General features: G+C 43.2%; 2 protein-coding genes across 3 annotated transcripts; one reads left to right on the top strand and one right to left on the bottom strand.

The window, feature by feature from the left end:
- Positions 1-218: 218 nt before the first annotated feature.
- On the top strand, positions 219-3,603 carry LOC136442298 (gastrula zinc finger protein XlCGF57.1-like). 2 transcript variants are annotated; one of them, XR_010756989.1, is made up of 3 exons: positions 219-325; positions 1,279-2,644; positions 2,830-3,603. XR_010756989.1 is itself a non-coding variant. In XM_066439078.1 (2 exons), the coding sequence occupies exon 2, from the start codon at positions 1,287-1,289 to the stop codon at positions 2,361-2,363; it is 1,077 nt and encodes a 358-aa protein (XP_066295175.1). In that variant the 5' UTR covers positions 219-325; positions 1,279-1,286; the 3' UTR covers positions 2,364-2,649. The 2 variants fall into 2 exon arrangements, 1 of the variants encoding a protein (XP_066295175.1); XM_066439078.1 differs by lacking the exon at positions 2,830-3,603 and having other exon boundaries at positions 1,279-2,649.
- A 1,547-nt stretch (positions 3,604-5,150) lies between these two features.
- Positions 5,151-8,108, bottom strand: LOC136442686 (zinc finger protein 585A-like). Its single transcript, XM_066439629.1, has one exon. It carries the CDS (start codon positions 8,106-8,108, stop codon positions 5,151-5,153), a length of 2,958 nt encoding a protein of 985 aa, XP_066295726.1.
- Positions 8,109-17,173: the final 9,065 nt, after the last annotated feature.

The raw sequence follows: 17,173 nt of genomic DNA, 5'->3' as shown, positions 1-17,173 counted from the left end.
GAGGTCAGGGGTCAGCCCTGATCGAGGCCCCGGATGTTGAAGTTAGTTGCGTTGCGTTGGGGCAAGTTCAAGCAAGTTGTTACGGTTCAGTTTAGTTTAGAGCGTGCACGCTTAGCGATAGTTAGGTTCGAGTTCGACAACATAATCCATCACGAAGTTCCACCTTCTGTAGAGCCCACGGATACGAGGTAAGGACGATCAATACCTTGTTACACTACGCTTGGTCGCCATTTTGACCAGCGACACAAAGATCTCTTTATGTAAATTAAGACGACTTTGACGGCTATTCAACGCTCTGTCTCTTCTCAAGTATAGCAAAATACAGGTTAGACGGTTGTTGATTAACTGCTATGTATACGATTTAATAGGTCTACGAGAGTATCTTGGGGGACGAATCTTAAGGTGATTTTCTATGGGGGAGGGGGGCCTAGAGAACGTAACGTTATTTAGCACTATACCTTAGCCTCCGTTGCAGACTCCTTCCGGCTGTTTTCTGTTTCAAGTTACAGTTTTATCATAACATTTTCTAACACTATTCATGTGAAGCCGTTTAAGATATAACATGATCATCGTTGGTAAGCTTAACTTGTATTATCAGTAACATAGCCAGAGCAGCACCCCTCCACATTATGTATTAGTTTTGGCCATTTACATACTAAGTAGCTCAGGCCAACGTAAGGATACCCAAGAACTTCCTCTTTACACTCAACCTGAGGTCTGAGCAACACCATCTGTACTACCCTCAACTAACCCTTCCTGATTAAAGTAGATGTAGAGAGCACATCTCAAAGTCTCCGACCCAGTCTATCATCAACCCTCAAGTTCAAAGGAACACAACAATGACACGCTCACATAATGATAATTTCTTTATTTGAATTTACCACATGCAAAAACAAGTGGAAGGGAGGACAAAACAGGTGTATCAACACCTTTACAAGTTGTCCTCCCAAATAATAACTTTATTGCTCAACAATTGTACAAGGTACAGAGTATGGCATTCACTGGTACATAGATAACATTCTACTAGGCTAATCCGTCTATATTATACAATATGGTGTACTAGTCTATCTTATACAATATGGTGTAGTAGTATGGGATGACAATGGGATTTTACAATTATCGGAGGAGTTTCTTACGTCTAGACATTCTTTGATATATTTCCCAATGTATACCATGCATGGGTTGTCACATGTCATATGTTTCAGGAAAAGACGATGTGGACACGTTTTCAATATTCCTTAAACCAATATTATTTTTTTTACATTCTATTGTTGTTAGAAATACAAATGGACGAGAGGAGCCGTGAGATTCATGAGGAAGAGCTGGCAACTGAACACCCTGCAGCTGGGAACGAGACAAGTAGCCACGAGGACCCGGCAACAGACACGGGAAGGCAGCAGGACAAGGAAGGGATCATTCCATGTGAGGAAACGAGCGGGATAAAGTTTGTCCGCCCTTCCGTACATGTACAGAGTCGTACAGAGCAACAGGTCAGACCTGTTGTGAAGCGTGCTGTGGAAAAACGTTTCGCATGTACGGAATGTGACTACAAGGCAGCTTCGAAGGCTGACCTAATCAAACACACCAGAAAACATACAGGGGAGAAACCCTTCAAATGTGGCCAGTGCGACTATTCTGCAGCACGAAAAGACCACTTTGATCTACACATGGCTAAACACACTGGAGACGAACCCTACATGTGTGGGGAGTGCGGGTACAGGACAGCCAACAGGTCTCGCCTATCCGAACATATGAGAAAACATACCGGTGAGAAACCCTACAAATGTGACCAGTGCGACTATTATGCTGCAAAGAAATGCGGTTTAGATCGACACAAGCGTAAACACACCGGAGAAAAACCATACAAATGTGACCAGTGTGACTATTCTGCTGTACAGAAAGGCCACTTAGACCGACACATGGCTAAACACACCGGCGAAAAACCCTACATGTGTGAAGAGTGCGGATTCAGGACAAGGAACAGATCTGACCTAACCGTACATATGAGAAAACATACCGGTGAGAAACCATACATTTGTGGAGAGTGTGGATTTAGGACGACCAGAAAGTCTACCCTATCCGGACATATGAATACACATACAGTTGAGAAGCCCAACAAGTGTGACCAGTGTGACTATTCTGCTGCACATAAGAGGTCTTTAGACCGACACATGACTAATAAGCACACGGGAGAAAAGCCGTACATGTGCGGAGAGTGCGGATACAGGACGGCTGCTAGGTTTAGACTATCCGAACATATGAAAAGACATGCTGTTGAAAAACCCTGTAAGTGTGATCAGTGCGACTATTCTGCTACACGTAAAAGGGATCTGTACCGACACATGGCTAAACACACTGATTAAAAACCCTACAAGTGTGGAGAGTGCGGGTTCAGGACAGCTAACAGGTCTCGCCTATCCGTGCATATGAGAAAACATACAGGTGAAAAAAGCCTGCAAATGTGATCAGTGTGACTATTCTTCTGTACAGAACAGCCGTTTAGACCGTCACATGGCTACACATATTGTCCATTAACCGTAAAAGACTGTGAACTGGTATAACCTGCAGTCCCCAGAGAGGAAGAAACTCAACACTTTTGATTAGTTCGTGACGATCCGTGCAACATACGATCGTCTTGTTTAAGGTGGGTAAATAGACGCTATATTATATAATGTTAAGGTTACAGCATTGTTTCATTAATTTTGTAGTATGCTTTCATGTACAATATATCTTATTTTGGTTTTGTATCATTTAGTAATTTGCGTACCTTTTCTAAGTTACGTCTCCCATGATTAACATTATTCTGCCTTTCCACACCTTTTCCAACAGATTCTCTCTCCACCCGTGGAACAAAGATTGTAGCCTCTACCAGTCTTTCAACGCCAGCGTGTTGATCACCCAGCCCAACATGAACCCACTGGCACCGAACACCATCAGCTCCATCGACAAACCGTTCTACCAGGACCTGTACCGCGAACTGAGGAACATCGACACCGCGTGGGCGGAGGTAGTGGCCGCTAGCGTCATGTACTAGATAAAACTCTCTTGGCGGGGAGAGCGGGGAAAAAAATGGGGCATGTGATAACAAGGTCGCAATCTTCCCCACCACCAACATCTGGAGTCTCAGTATACTAGATAAAGCGTATAGACAACTATTTAATGTTTAATGAGTTTATAACGTTGTATGTGTAATACTACCCGGTTCTACCGGATTTTTAACGACGCGAACTGGAGAAGATCGCCCTCAAGACGGCAGATGTAGTAACCGGTAGCGTCATGTACTAGATAAAACGTCTGTCCGAAAAGAACATATAGACAACTGATAAATGTTTATGTTCGTGATTTTGGCAGTAAGCTCTCACCGCCAACTTATTGTACCATTTTAGATTGTTTCATCAGCTAACACATAACACTGCTTGGATTTTCGTATTTCTGTCTGTCAGCCTACTCATTCATGTGTATATTCTGCATCGTTATGACAGAGGTAAACAACAAAAGTTAATGTAACTTATCTATTAAGTGCGTTTAATAGTGGATGTATGTATCTATTGAAACTTCAACTTATCAATAATATCTTTAGCGTTAGCCTGAAGCCCAGCCTTCTTAGCTTTAGTCCGCTACTCAAGCTCCGCTCCCCGCCAAGAAGAATGGGAGCGAAGCTTTGGTAGCGGACTGAAACTAAGAAGGCTGGGCTTCAGGCTACTTAGGGGTATTGGTGCGTAGAGACATCAAGGCCTGACAAGGGCAAACAAAAAGTTTCTTGAACATGTTCTAGAGCTATGCAAGCAAAGGGTTAAAGACCCCAGTAAAACTATATAAATACGGGATAATGTAAACTATAGCCTTCAGTATGCGCCTGGCAGCCGTACAGTGCACATCAGTGGAGACCTGGCTGAGAAAGTTTACCATGTACAAGTTACTCTTCATGTCATGTTTGAATTCTATAGATAACATATAAGAATTTGAAGTATGGCTACACATAAAGAAGTTAGCTTGAAGGACAGTTAGCCAAGAAATAAAGTAATGACAACACTGGCTTGCAATTTAGTTTGAGACATTGGCTAGCAGTTATATGTACCGTTCTACAGAGCCCTATTCTATGCTGGTTACAACAACAAGAAGACGCAAAAAATCCCAAGTCATATTTCTAGACACACAACCTAGGCTTATGTTGGGAAGACATTGGAAATTTATATCCATTTAGACACTCTAACACAACGTTGACAGGGTCGATTTGAAAGTTTGAACAAGGTTGGCTTTCCCCAAACTGAAAGTTGTAGATAGCATTGTCTTGATTATCCAAGGGATCTTATCTGATTGAAACTTCCTTGGATTATGTGACTTTTTGATAGATATCTGGGCCATTCTGCATGGTTTGATACTGTTCATAGAAAAACCAGTACAGAAAAAAGTTTGAATTCTCTGACAGTTATTATGGTAATCTGTCCCTGCTATTGTCCCAGGCTGGCAGACATCTAATCCTTTTATGAATTTATGTGGTTATGGGGGATTAATCCAGCCCTCAACCTGCTGGGCAGCTCACAGTAGGAGCACTCCCTTTACGACTTCCCCAGGGCAAGGTTTTGGTTCCTTTAAGTGAATCCTGTTACTGGTACAAATATGTTTGAGAAAAATCTCCACACACACTTTGTATTGTAGCAATTTATTCCCAGTCAGCTTAGAGGCTACAATAACAACAAAAGACTTTGTTCCAATAGAACACTGGACAGACACTGCCTTCTACAAGCATTACCTAAAACTAAATAAATATTCTTGTTTATTATCTAAGCTATCAAGTATCAATTACATTACTAAAACCATGTTAGTTCTGCACATTCCTTTTTTTTCAAACGCTCTAATTGTTCGAGGGCTTGAGTTGCATGTGGATAGATCGGCCATAGCAATTGTCCTGTAACCACACTCCCTCGCACATGCAGTGCTTCTCACCTGCGTACATGTATTTTGCTATGTTTATGTACAGTATAGTTGCTTAATATCAGTAAATAGTCAAATCCATCACATTTGTACGGTCGTAACATCATCTAGGTTCTCATATATCAGAACAGGACATGCCGGTGACGAGTCTTAATCTAAATTGACGTCCAATGCGGATTTCTCTGCTGCAGAATGGTCAAAGCTGTCACAGTTGATCAGTTTTTTTCTGCTGCATGCGTTCTGAAATGTGCGCGCAGGTCACTTTTTCGGTTTGCCCTGTACCCACATTTCTCACATTTGTAGGGTTTCTCGTCAGTATGTTCTCTAATGTGGTCCTCCAAATAACGTCTCAGTGTTGCAGAATAATCACAATGCTCACACTTGAAGGCTTTATCTGCTGTATGAGTTTTCAAGTGCCTGGATAGGTGAGACATTTTATTTGTCCTGAACCCACACGTCCCGCACATGTAGAACTTTTCAGTATTGAGTTTTGGCATCTGACTTTCCATTTTCTCATCAGTATTTTTTACTAAATGAGTGACCGAATCGGATTTCTGTGCAGCAGAATAGTCGTAATGGTCACACATGTAAGGTTTCTCGCCGGTGTGTTTTGCAGGATGGCGGACCAAGCCTGGTGTCGTCGTGGCAGAATAGTCGCACTGATCACACATGTAGGGTTTATCTCCTGTATGAGTTCTCATATGTTTTGATAGGGCATCCTTCTTGGTTGTCCTGTACCCACACTCCTCACACTTGAATGGCTTTTTGTCTCTATGAGTTCTCATATGATTGGATAGTACAGACTTTCGATGTGTCCTGTATCCACACTCACTACACATGTAGGATATCTCGCCAGTATGTTTTACTAGATGTTTATCTAAATGGGATTTCTGTGCAGCAGAATAGTCGCATTGGTCACACTTGTACGGCTTTACATGAGTTTTCATGTGCCTGGATAAGTTATACTTCAGAACTGCCCTGTATCCACACACCTCACACGCGTAGGGTTTTTCTCCAGTAGAGAGGTGAGTTTTCATGTGCTTGATTAGGGTAGTCTTATGGTGTGCCCTGTACCCACAATCACTACACGTGAAGGGTGTCTCACTGGTGTGATTTGCTAGATGAATGTCCGATTGGGATCTCTGTGCTGCAGAATAGTCACTCTGGTCGCACGTGTTGAACTTTTCTGCTCTGTGTCTTTTTAAATGTAGGGAAAGGTCATTCTTTCCAGCTGCCCTGTACCCACACTCCCCACACGTGTAGGGCTTCTCACTAGTGTGTTTTGCTATTAATAGATGAAGGTCCAGACTGGCTTTCCGCGTTGCAGAATAGTCACAGTGATCACACTTGTAGGCATTTACTCTTACTGCATGAGTTTTCATGTGCTGGGATAAGGCAGTCTTTAGAACTGCCCTGTATCCACACTCCCTACACTTGTAGGGTTTCTTTCCAGTATGTTTTGCTATTAGGTGGTAGTCCAAACCACTTTTAGTCACAGCAGAATAGTCACACTGGTCACACTTGTAGGGCTTTTCTCCTGTATGAGTTCTCATGTGTTGTTTCAAAGCACTCAGGTGACATGTCCTGTGCCCACACTCCCCACACATGTAGGGTTTATCACCAGTGTGTATTGCTAGATGGCGATCCAAACTGGATTTCTTTGCTGCAGAATAGTTACACTGATCACACTTGTAGGGCTTTTTCCCTGTATGGGTTGATTTGATTTGATTTGATTTATTTGACTTACCTGCAGCTCTATGGGTTCCCATGTGTTTTTGCAAGACTTGTCTATAGTGTGTCCCAAACCCGCATTCCCCACACATGTAGGGTTTCTCACCAGTGCAGTCTGTCAAATGAATGTCCAAACTGGATTTCTTTGCTGCAGAATAGTCACACTGATCACACTTGTAGGGCTTTTCTTCTCTATGGGTTCTCATGTGTTTTCGCAAGACTTGTCTATAGTGTGTCCCGAACCCGCATGAACACATGTAGGGTTTCTCACCAGTATGGTTTGTCAAATGAATGTCTAAATGGGATTTCAGCATTGACGAATAGTCACAGTGATCACACTTGTAGGGTTTTTCTCCTGTATGGGTTCTCATGTGTAATCCAAGGGCTTCCCTAATGCGTGTTCCAGGCCCGCATTCTCCACCGATGCGGGGTTTCTCTGTACTGAGTTCAGGCATGTGACTTTCGACCTGTTCTACGTGTGATGATGATGTATTGTCAGAATTCCTAAGGTTCCCATCAAAAGTTTCCTCGCATGAAGCTTGTTCTTCCCAGTCCTGTTGCCTGTCCATGACTATTGCCTGGCCCTCCATGCTGCTTGTTTCAATCCCGGGATGTTGTTGATACAGTTCTTCCATAGAACGTCTACAATCAGGATTTATATGTGATGAGGAGTCTGTCTTCTCAACCTCCCAGTAAAACGTTTCCTCACATGATGCTTGTTCTTCCCTGTCCTGCTGCATGTCTGTTGTCTGGGCCTCGCTGCTGCTTGTCCCGTTCTCAGGATGTTCTTGATACAGTTCTTCCATTGAACTTCCACAACCAGGATCTACATGTGACCAAGAGTCAGTCTTCTCAACCTTTACATGAAACGTTTCCTCGCATGAAGCTTGTTCTTCCCTGTCCTGCTGTCTGTCCATGTCTGTTGTCTGGGCATCCATGCTGCTTGTCCTGTTCTCAGGATGTTCTTGATACAGTTCTTCCATTGAACTTACACAACCAGGATCCACATGGGAGGAGGAGTTAGTCTTCTCAACCTTTACATGAAACGTTTTTTGGCATGAAATTTGCTCTTCCCTGTCCTGCTGTATGTCTGTTGTCTGGCCCTCGCTGCTGCTTGTCCCGTTTCCAGGATGTTCTTGATACAGTTCTTCCATAGACCTTACACAACCAGGATCTACATGTGATGAGGAGTCAGGCTTCTCAACCTTTACATGAAACGTTTCCTCGCATGAAGTTTGCTCTTCCATGCCCTGCTGCCTGCCCATGTCTGTTGTCTGGGCCTCGTTGCTGCTTGTCCTGTTCTCAGGATGTTCTTGATACAGTTCTTCCATTGAACTTACACAACCAGGATCTACATGTGACCAGGAGTCAGACTTCTCAACCTTTACATGAAACGTTTCCTCGCATGAAGCTTGTTCTTCCTTGTCTGGCTGCCTGACCATGTCTGTTGTCTGGCCTTCCCCCCTGCTTGTCTCGTTCCCAGGATGGCCGGTACTATGCAACTTGTCAGTTAAACCCCCACAGCTTGGATCTGCCATCTCTTTTCTGCCCTACGAAAACAAAGAAGGAAATAGAAGTTACTTCATGGGAAGTTCTAACACACTGTTACAGAATAAACTGTATAAAACAGATGCCACCCTGTAACCGTTATGTCGATTGGTTTTGGGGAATTATATAATTCACATATACCTTCAGACTTTCCCACGGAATCATCCTACTAAAGTACAACAATACAGGCTATATATCACAGTTTACGATCTGGTGGGAGACGGCACTGTCAGACAGTTTTGACATTCATCAAAGCAAAGAGGAACAAAAACTACCCCAACTACCTATGGTAGGTGTCATATTCCCTAGCATGGATTACAAGGCTCGATATCTGTATCTGTATAGTCGGTATAACTGCCCTTCCGCGTAACACACCAGCTTCGCAGGCACGCGGCGCGGCAGCAGCTGGTTATATTACACTGAACGGCCTGTCACACCTAACTTTTGCACATTTGACTGCAATCGTTCTTTTAAGCTATTTAGTGAAGTTGCTCCTACAGCATCTGATGACAACGAGTGCCATTCTACTATTGTTCTCGGGAAATACGAATTTTTGAACACATCAATCCTTGGTTTATAACTCTGGATATGGCAGCCAGCCACCCCCCCCCCCCCACCCAACCCACCCCCCTCCCCATTTCACCCTCAACTGGTCGTGCACCGTCTGAAAGATAAACAGGTTCGAGATAACCTGTCGTTAAACAATGTAGACTCTAATTAACAGGTTAGTACTCTTACCTTGTCCGCGTTGTCTACAAGTAACGCGAAAATCGCATCCTACTCAAAAGACTCGGACAGCACCTTTGCAAGATGGCGATTTTGGTACGTCAGGGGTCAAACGAAGTGGAAAGGTCAAAGTTTACCAACCTGATTTTCCACATACCACGAACTGTGAAATCCATAACAAATTTGCAGATCGGCGGTGTTGCGCCTGGAATATATGTATCGGTATTGATTACAGGTTTGCGTAGCAAAACCTGTGTTAGATCCTTTGACTTGTGAGGGGGCCGCCATCTTGTATTTGTGACGTCACGGGGTCGCCATCTTGTATTTGTGACGTCTTGTATTTGTGACGTCTCAGGGGGCATAACTATCATTTGTGCAATATATGAGCACACCATGGCCAACCTGATATCTGGAGTTCATAGAATGTCACACACCTTATCAGTAGTACATACTGTAAGTGTTACATAAGAGTAAATTTTGCCAAGCAGCCTGGTGTGTAAGGATCATGCTCAAAGGTTGCTGAATTGACATATTTAGATAGATTTAAAGGGCCAATGAAACCTAACAAGAGAATAGCATAATGTTTTATGGCTACATCTCATACAAAGATAACAGATGCGACTTTTCGTCAGCGCATGGAAAATATTTAAGACCCAAATCTGGTTAAACTTTTAAAATAAGCACTCCAACATGATAAACCCTACATTATGTATGCTGCTGACACCCAACAAACCCGGAAATATCACTCCCCGCCCAGACATACCTAAGATATAGCGCACCCGAACCCTTACACAAACTGCAGGTTAGCGCATAATATTGACATCTAAACAAGGGGGGGGGGGTTACATCAGAAGCTAGTTTAGGAACTATAAAGCTCTGCCTCAAACGAATTACTCCACATGGTCTAAATCGGTCATTTTCACTCTAAAATGCTCGCTAACGATTCATACTGTAGCCTCCATAGCAGGCTCTACCGGGCCTTTTTGGGGGGCCTTATGATACACTTTTTGCAGCCAGCCCGCAACCATCAGCCAGCCTGTTACTATTTTGGCCCTAGGTTACAGGGTGGCTGATGGTTACGTGCTGGCTATAAAAAGTGTATTATAAGCCCCCCAAAAAGGCCCGGTAGAGCCTGCTATGGAGGCTATCATACTGTGTGTATTTGCATACACAACCTAAAACACGCCGTACACTTGTTAGCAAAAAAAGGATCAGTTTAACATGTGTATACACAGAATGTCGAGTTTGAAGCTTTTCGTGCTGTTGTGCTCAATTCAATCTGTATCAGATAGTTTGTTGCCTGCATTTAAGCTGTAAATCATTAATTCATTGTGTTCTTTGTATTTAGTGAATGCAGCACCAGAACGGTTGACTGAATTTCAATCCGGGTACTAACAGGTTATGTAAATATACTTTAACCGTAAAGCCTGAAAGGCATCCGGCCTTCTTTTGTCTGTTTGCACGCAGCATGCCACAGCTATGACGTAAGTGGAAAGCACCGTCTATTCTGAGCAAAGTAACTCATACACGGAAAGCCCCAGTCAGGTGTATGGCAAAAATACCCCCAGTGGGCATTAGTTCTCTTTCAGTGAGGAGTGTTGCTGACGAACTGACGACATCCACATATATCCAGGTACTTTAGCTTGAGAGGCTAGGGTTATCAGTTGTTTACTTATAGTTTTCATGGTACACTCGAATCTCTTGTCGACTTGTGTGTTGTACGATCGATAGTATGTGTTTTCATTTATCTATGTAAGCTTCGGGTCTCAGGTTCATTTTCTGTTCCAGATATTGTACCTTGCTCCAGAGAAGTGAAGATTTAAAAGATGGAGCCCAATCCTATGGTGAAAACGTTGACGAACATGTTTAAAATGATCGAGGACTTCTACGATACTACATTAAGTAGTGAAGTCACAGATACACTAGGCCCCGAGACGGACTCCTCTATGGAAGCCGTCTTGAGAGTTCACAACGCTCTTGTTGATGCAAGGCGTGGAGCAGGTGACGACATAAGATCAATACAAAGGGGTTACTCGCGGGTACTTCGCCAGGCGATCGAAAACGACGACTGGCTACTGCAAGTCAGTGCGTTAGAGAGTATCGGGAGCTTATTTCTTGACATCGGGAACAACACTGGTGATCTACGCACGTTTTACTGTGCCCTTAACCTGTACCAAAACGCAATATCCCGTAGCCAACATACCGTTGTGAAGGGTATACTAGAACATCGTCTTAGTTACACGCAAACGTTCATTAATCACCACCCACTACGCACCTTAGCCCACCTGTGGCACATGCATAGGAACGACAATAGCGACACCTGTATGTTGAGAGTAGCGGGGATACTTGAATACCTGGACCGACAGAGGCGACAGGGCTGCGACGATGATGTACTTATCGACGGATACACCGAAGTAATGATTGACGCCATCATGCACATGGATACAATTGTTGAACGAGAAGCATTAAAATCCATAGGTGACGTATATCTCAAACGTGGAAGGGCTAAGAAAGACAGCAACGATTTGTCCAAAGCGTTTGCAATCTACAAATTCTCATATAGACATCATGTAAACGAAACGACTCTTCAACACCGAATCGAGTACGCGAGGAGATTAAGGGAGAGAGTGGAGTCGAAAAAGAAGAAGGTTAAACAGAACACAGCACACAGGTATGCATATTACTTGTCTTTTTGCAATGTGATACAAAGGGACGGATTTTGGTAAATAAAAAAATGGTCTTGGGAGCCTATACACCTTTCATTTTATTCTGTTGAACGAACAGAACATACGTTTCGAAGTAATGGGAATTTTAATTCTTTCTTTTTACAAGCCCCGACAGCAGACCATATGCTGAGCTTCACCTTGCGGGAGATTCTGCACTGCAAGATGGGGATCTGGACGCAGCAGAAGAACTCTTTACGTCTGCGCTGAAACAGGTTCACGGTAATTCAAATTAGATACAAATACTCTTTAGAACCTCACGCATAATGTCTGGTTGATGTTTCCTATGGGTAAGACTATGTTTGCACCTGTTGAGGCAGAGACAAGTTGTTTAGGAACAGCAGATTATTCAGAAAACACGACTTTTGGAAAACGACTACATCGCTTTTGTCGACATTTCATTAATACATGCAATTTAATCGCTTTTTTGCCTCCATTTGGGATTGAATCTAGGCAAAATGCCAATATTGTTTTGTTGTAGGCGGTACCGGTGAGTCGTCTCAGCTTCAAGAGGAGGAGGAGTGTCTGCGCAAGCTCGGGACCGTGTACGTCAGACGAGGCACACAGACAAAAGACGGGCAGGACTTCGCTAAAGCCACAGCGCTCTTCAACGCCGCCATGGCCAGGGGAGGCGACAATAATCGTATGATAGACTTCATTAAGGAAGCGGAGCGGCTATTTCTGAATCAGATCGTGGGGATTGACTGCAAACCATCACCCTACGAAACCGACATCGAACACAAGAATCGATTGGAAGAGTACAGGGCTGAAGTCAAGGCGCGTCTAGAAACAATCCACAACGACCACAACCCGTACCAGTATGATGAAGACGACCCAATAGTTAAAGAGATCGAGATAAAGCGGGCAGAATCTATCAGGGACTTGTTTAAGGACATATCAGAACACAGAAAGAACTTTATCAAAGATCTCGTTGAAGAGTGTATTAAAACAATCGGACCGCCGCCATGTCAGTACGCTATGGTAGGTCTGGGGTCACAGGCTACAGAACTGGTCACTCCGTACTCTGATCTCGAGTTTGCCATCTTAATAGAGGAGAACAAAGACACTCCGGAGAACAGAGATTACTTTCGCAAACTCACCTGTTATCTGTACTTGAAGTTCATCAACCTTGGAGAGACCATCCTCCCAGCAATGGCGATCAAGTCTCTCAACGACTTCCACTCAGAAGACCCGGCGGATAGATGGTTCTACGACTCTGTCACTCCTCGCGGCTTTGCGTTTGACGGTGCCATGCCATGGGCGAGCAAAACTCCATTGGGAAAGGAAAAGACGGGAAAGAAACCCGCTGTGAGCCTAATACAGACACCTTTGGGCATGGCCGAGTTTCAGCGACATGACATCGCCCTCACTCATGGTTACAATCTGTCTGACACACTGAGGCACGTCTCCTATCTGACTGGAGATCAGTCTTTGGTGAACGACTACGTCGCAAGAGTTATCCAAGAGCTGAAATACTTTGACAATCAGGACAAGACCGCAGTTAGTGTTAGGTTAGCACAAATTTCCCTAAATCGTACCTTGATGGAGAATAAGCATCAGGGTGTCACCGACAATATCGTAGACGTTAAGAAAGGGATATACCGTTTTCCCACGGTTGCTGTTGTGAATCTGGGTCTTCTCTGTGGCGTGTATTCTCCAAGCGTCTGGGACGTCATTCAAGAAATAGAAATGTCAGGCATCGTCACTGAGGAAAACGCACGTCATCTTCAAGTTCTGGTCAGCATCTCAAGTGAGCTGAGACTACGGACGTACCTGGAGCTCGGGGGTCAGAAGGAAAACTTGTCGGGTCTGTCGGAAATGTGGAAACAACAGGACGAAGGTGACGAAACACTCCTCAAATCAGTTTTTTACGTGCCCGACCAGAAGATGCTGTTCAGGTATTACTACACAGAACGTATTCTCAAGCGCTACATCTTTGAAATCGCAATTAGCTCTACCGCTGAGGTCATTGCAAGAATAAGGCAATGGAGCCTCTATGATGCCTCTTCCGGGGTTAAGGCAGATATAAGTAAAGAGCTTTTGCAGTTCAAGGCAGCTATAGCCCACATAGAGGATGCACTGACAGAGTTAGAGGACGGTGGAGATGCTATATCAATCTTACACGTTACGACAGAAAGGCTTTATCAAAAGGAGTATCTCCTGCGTCAGAAAGCTGAATGTTACAGCCGGCTCGGTGACCATAGAATGGCCGTCAGCTGCTGGGAAGAACGGTTAAAAGTGCAGAAGCAGATTTACGAGCACGATAATAAGGGCACAGACATCTCCTTCACGTATTTCGAGCTTGGAAAGGCTTTTGTTAAGCTAGGGGATTGTGACAAGACACTCACGTGCTTAAAACAGGCGCTGGCGTTTTTTGACATAATTCCTGTGGATCCAGAGGTAGCAGCTGCATCTTTAGATAAAATCAGATCACGTAATGATCATGAAAATGCCTTTATTACCAGCTGCATAGAAAAATCGCTGAATACATTGAAAGCAACTCATGGAGAAAATTCAGCTCACCCAGAGATAACTTCCTGTTTTCACACCATGGGAGAATGGTTGAACAATATAGGTGATTACACGAAAGCTATCACATATAATGAGAAATCGTTGAAGATAACGAAGATCAGATATGGCCAAAACACAGCACATCCTGATATCGCCGCCGCACTCACTAACCTCGGTATAAGTTTATGTAAAGGCCGGAATGATCATGTCAAAGCACTACGCTGCCATGAAGAGGCCTTAGAAATGCACAAAATTATCCATGGGAACGACACGCCAAATCACAACATCGCTAAATCACTCGACAATATTGGGACCGAATGGTGGCACCTTGGGGACCACAAGAAAGCGATCAGCTGTTGTGAACAGGCTCTTCAGATACTGACAGCAGCACGTGGAGGAGACGAAGTGTGCCATCCCAGCACTGACATTGCAAGTATTCTTTCTAACCTGGGACGCCTTTGGTATATTGTCGAAGATTACGATAAAGCTCTCGCCTTCGCTGAACAGGCGCTAAAGATGAATCAACAACTACATGCCCCGAACAGTCATCATACCGCCATATCGCTTACCAATGTCGGCTCAGCTTTGGAAAAAACTGGAAACAACATCAAGGCAATCAATTATTACGAAGAAGCGCTGGAGATGATGGAAGTGATTTTGGGCAAGGAACATCCAGACATTGCATATGTGCTAAGCAACCTCGGATCGGCATTCCACAAGACAGGAGAGAACACAAAGTCTCTGCAATACTGCGAGAGGGCATTGGAAATGATAGAAAGTGTCCGCGTGGAGAACGCCGTGTCAAATACCGTTGCTCTATCCCTGCGCACAGTCGCGACGGTTTACGAAGACATCGAGGACTACACAAAAGCACTTCACCTCTATGAGGATGCGTTAGGCATAGTCAAAACTATCCACGACACGAATGCATCCCCGCATTACAAAACACATCCCCGGCTTTTGAAGCTACTAAACAAGCTTGAGACAGTCTGCAACAAAGTTGGAGATCAAGAAAAGGCCAGAAGCTACCGCGACCAGGCTCGTGCTCTGAAGAAAGATGCAGAGGAAGAAGAGACTCCACGTGATGACGCCAAATGTACTGACCATAAGGAGTAGCGATCTTTGACCTTACGGGAATCCATCATGTAATCTTAACCAGACTCTGGGGAATGAGATGAACACCAACAGTGTACACCCTGGACATTGGTATATTCCTTGCTCTCTCGTACTGCTGCATAAAATATTCAATACATCTAGTTTACAGAACGTTCATGTAAAAACTGTTCCATGAAGCCGTGTGCAATCCTATAATCTGGATATCTACTGCTCGTGTTTATCACTTGCTATTTAAAGTTCATGTAGCTTGCTGTCGTGTAGATAAATGTGCAATATTGTAGTACGCATATTTGATTTCATGTTTCCGCTTTCTCTAAGGTATTTGATACATCTCATCCTATACAAACATTCAATTACATTCGAGGAGGAGACACAGTAACCCTTGCCGTGTACAAATAGGTAAACGTACAAGTAGATACACCAAATAATGTATAGAGCCGGAAGTGTTTACCATACTTCAAACTAGATATGTCGATTTATCACATACTTGTATGTTGGTTAATTCATCTGCATACACCTGTTTCTTTGTATATGGATGGATGGATGTAGAATACCTCAAAGCTACTGAACTTTTGTTGCGTCAATAAAGATTACATGTACAAATGTATTACGTATGTGTTACATACCCCATTCTATGCCATATGCAATTTTGTATTTTAGACAGAAATACACTGATGCACATCTTTCCGGTTGAAATTTTATTTATTTCAGTTCTGCAATCACAGCACAGCGATAGAGCTAAATATACATATGTAGTACTTCTTCTGTACATTTACAGATGCCACGCGAATAGCAAAACTTTTCGTATATGACGGTATAAAATATCTTCTATGGCTTAGTTATATACGTAGATGAGCAGCATATAGGGATGAAACACAAACGACAAACGAGTGTGTGGAAAGGAATACATGTTTCAAACTTCCCGAAAGTTTGTAACGATGGTTTCTTTTATGATATCAAAACACGTTTTACACCTAAAAAAACATTTCGAGATATTTTCAAAGCTGCAATCGCAACGTTTTTCTATGCTCCATGTGGTCACAACACGATTTAATGTATCAAAGAGTCTAAAACGCGCTTTTCTGGAATGAACTTAATGTAGTTTGAAATCGGAAAGGCATGATGTTCCGCTCTGTCCCTGTATTGTATCAATAGAATCGAAATGTATGTTATTCTTTAGTTTACAACATCACTATTAATATACCCATTTGAAAAATTTTCTGAAAAACATGTACACTATGTTGAAGGACATGTTGGAGAATGAAATTCCTATCACGAATGTCGTAAAGTCAACACCGTGAAGTCAAGATAGCAAAACCCTTGTAAAATCTATATCTTACAATCACAAACGTCATGATACACTGATTAAAACACGATGCTATTTCTATATAGTAAAACATTGTAAAACATGTATACTGCAGTCTGGAACTTTGCTATAGTTAAAGTTTGTGGCTCAAAACCGTAAGTGTTCGCAAATACTCGGCTCTTTTCTAATTCTTTGATACCATAACATGAACCAACGTTGAATTTTTTTTTAAACGAATCTTTTTGGTTTATGTAGTTGGCATTGTCTACAAGGTTTGGGAAGAGCGTTCACTGTCAAATCATCCATTTGAACAAGATTTATAAAAGAGAGTGTAAGGATTCTTTAGTTCAGTTGATGTTGCTTTGTACATCCTTTGAATGTAAGTTTCCTGCAAATGATCGCTAAAACGGCAGCCGCCAAAAAACATGATCAAAATGGTAACATTACAGCGACGATTGGAGATTGCAATGGAGGGTAACTTTGTGTGGGAGAGGTGTTTTGGGGGAAGGCTTTTTTTTCTGCATTCACTGTATAGACAATGCTATGAAGGCTAAGGATTGTAATGGAGGGAACCAGG

The sequence above is a fragment of the Branchiostoma lanceolatum genome, chromosome 9, assembly GCF_035083965.1.
Source record: "Branchiostoma lanceolatum isolate klBraLanc5 chromosome 9, klBraLanc5.hap2, whole genome shotgun sequence".
Lineage (NCBI taxonomy): Eukaryota > Metazoa > Chordata > Leptocardii > Amphioxiformes > Branchiostomatidae > Branchiostoma > Branchiostoma lanceolatum.
This window is presented reverse-complemented; position numbering and strand designations above follow the sequence as displayed.

Coding starts and splice junctions, on each gene's coding strand:
- LOC136442686 (XM_066439629.1), bottom strand. CDS start 8,108: ATGGTCAGGCAGCCAGACAAGGAAGAACAAGCTTCATGCGAGGAAACG.
- LOC136442298 (XM_066439078.1), top strand. CDS start 1,287: ATGGACGAGAGGAGCCGTGAGATTCATGAGGAAGAGCTGGCAACTGAA.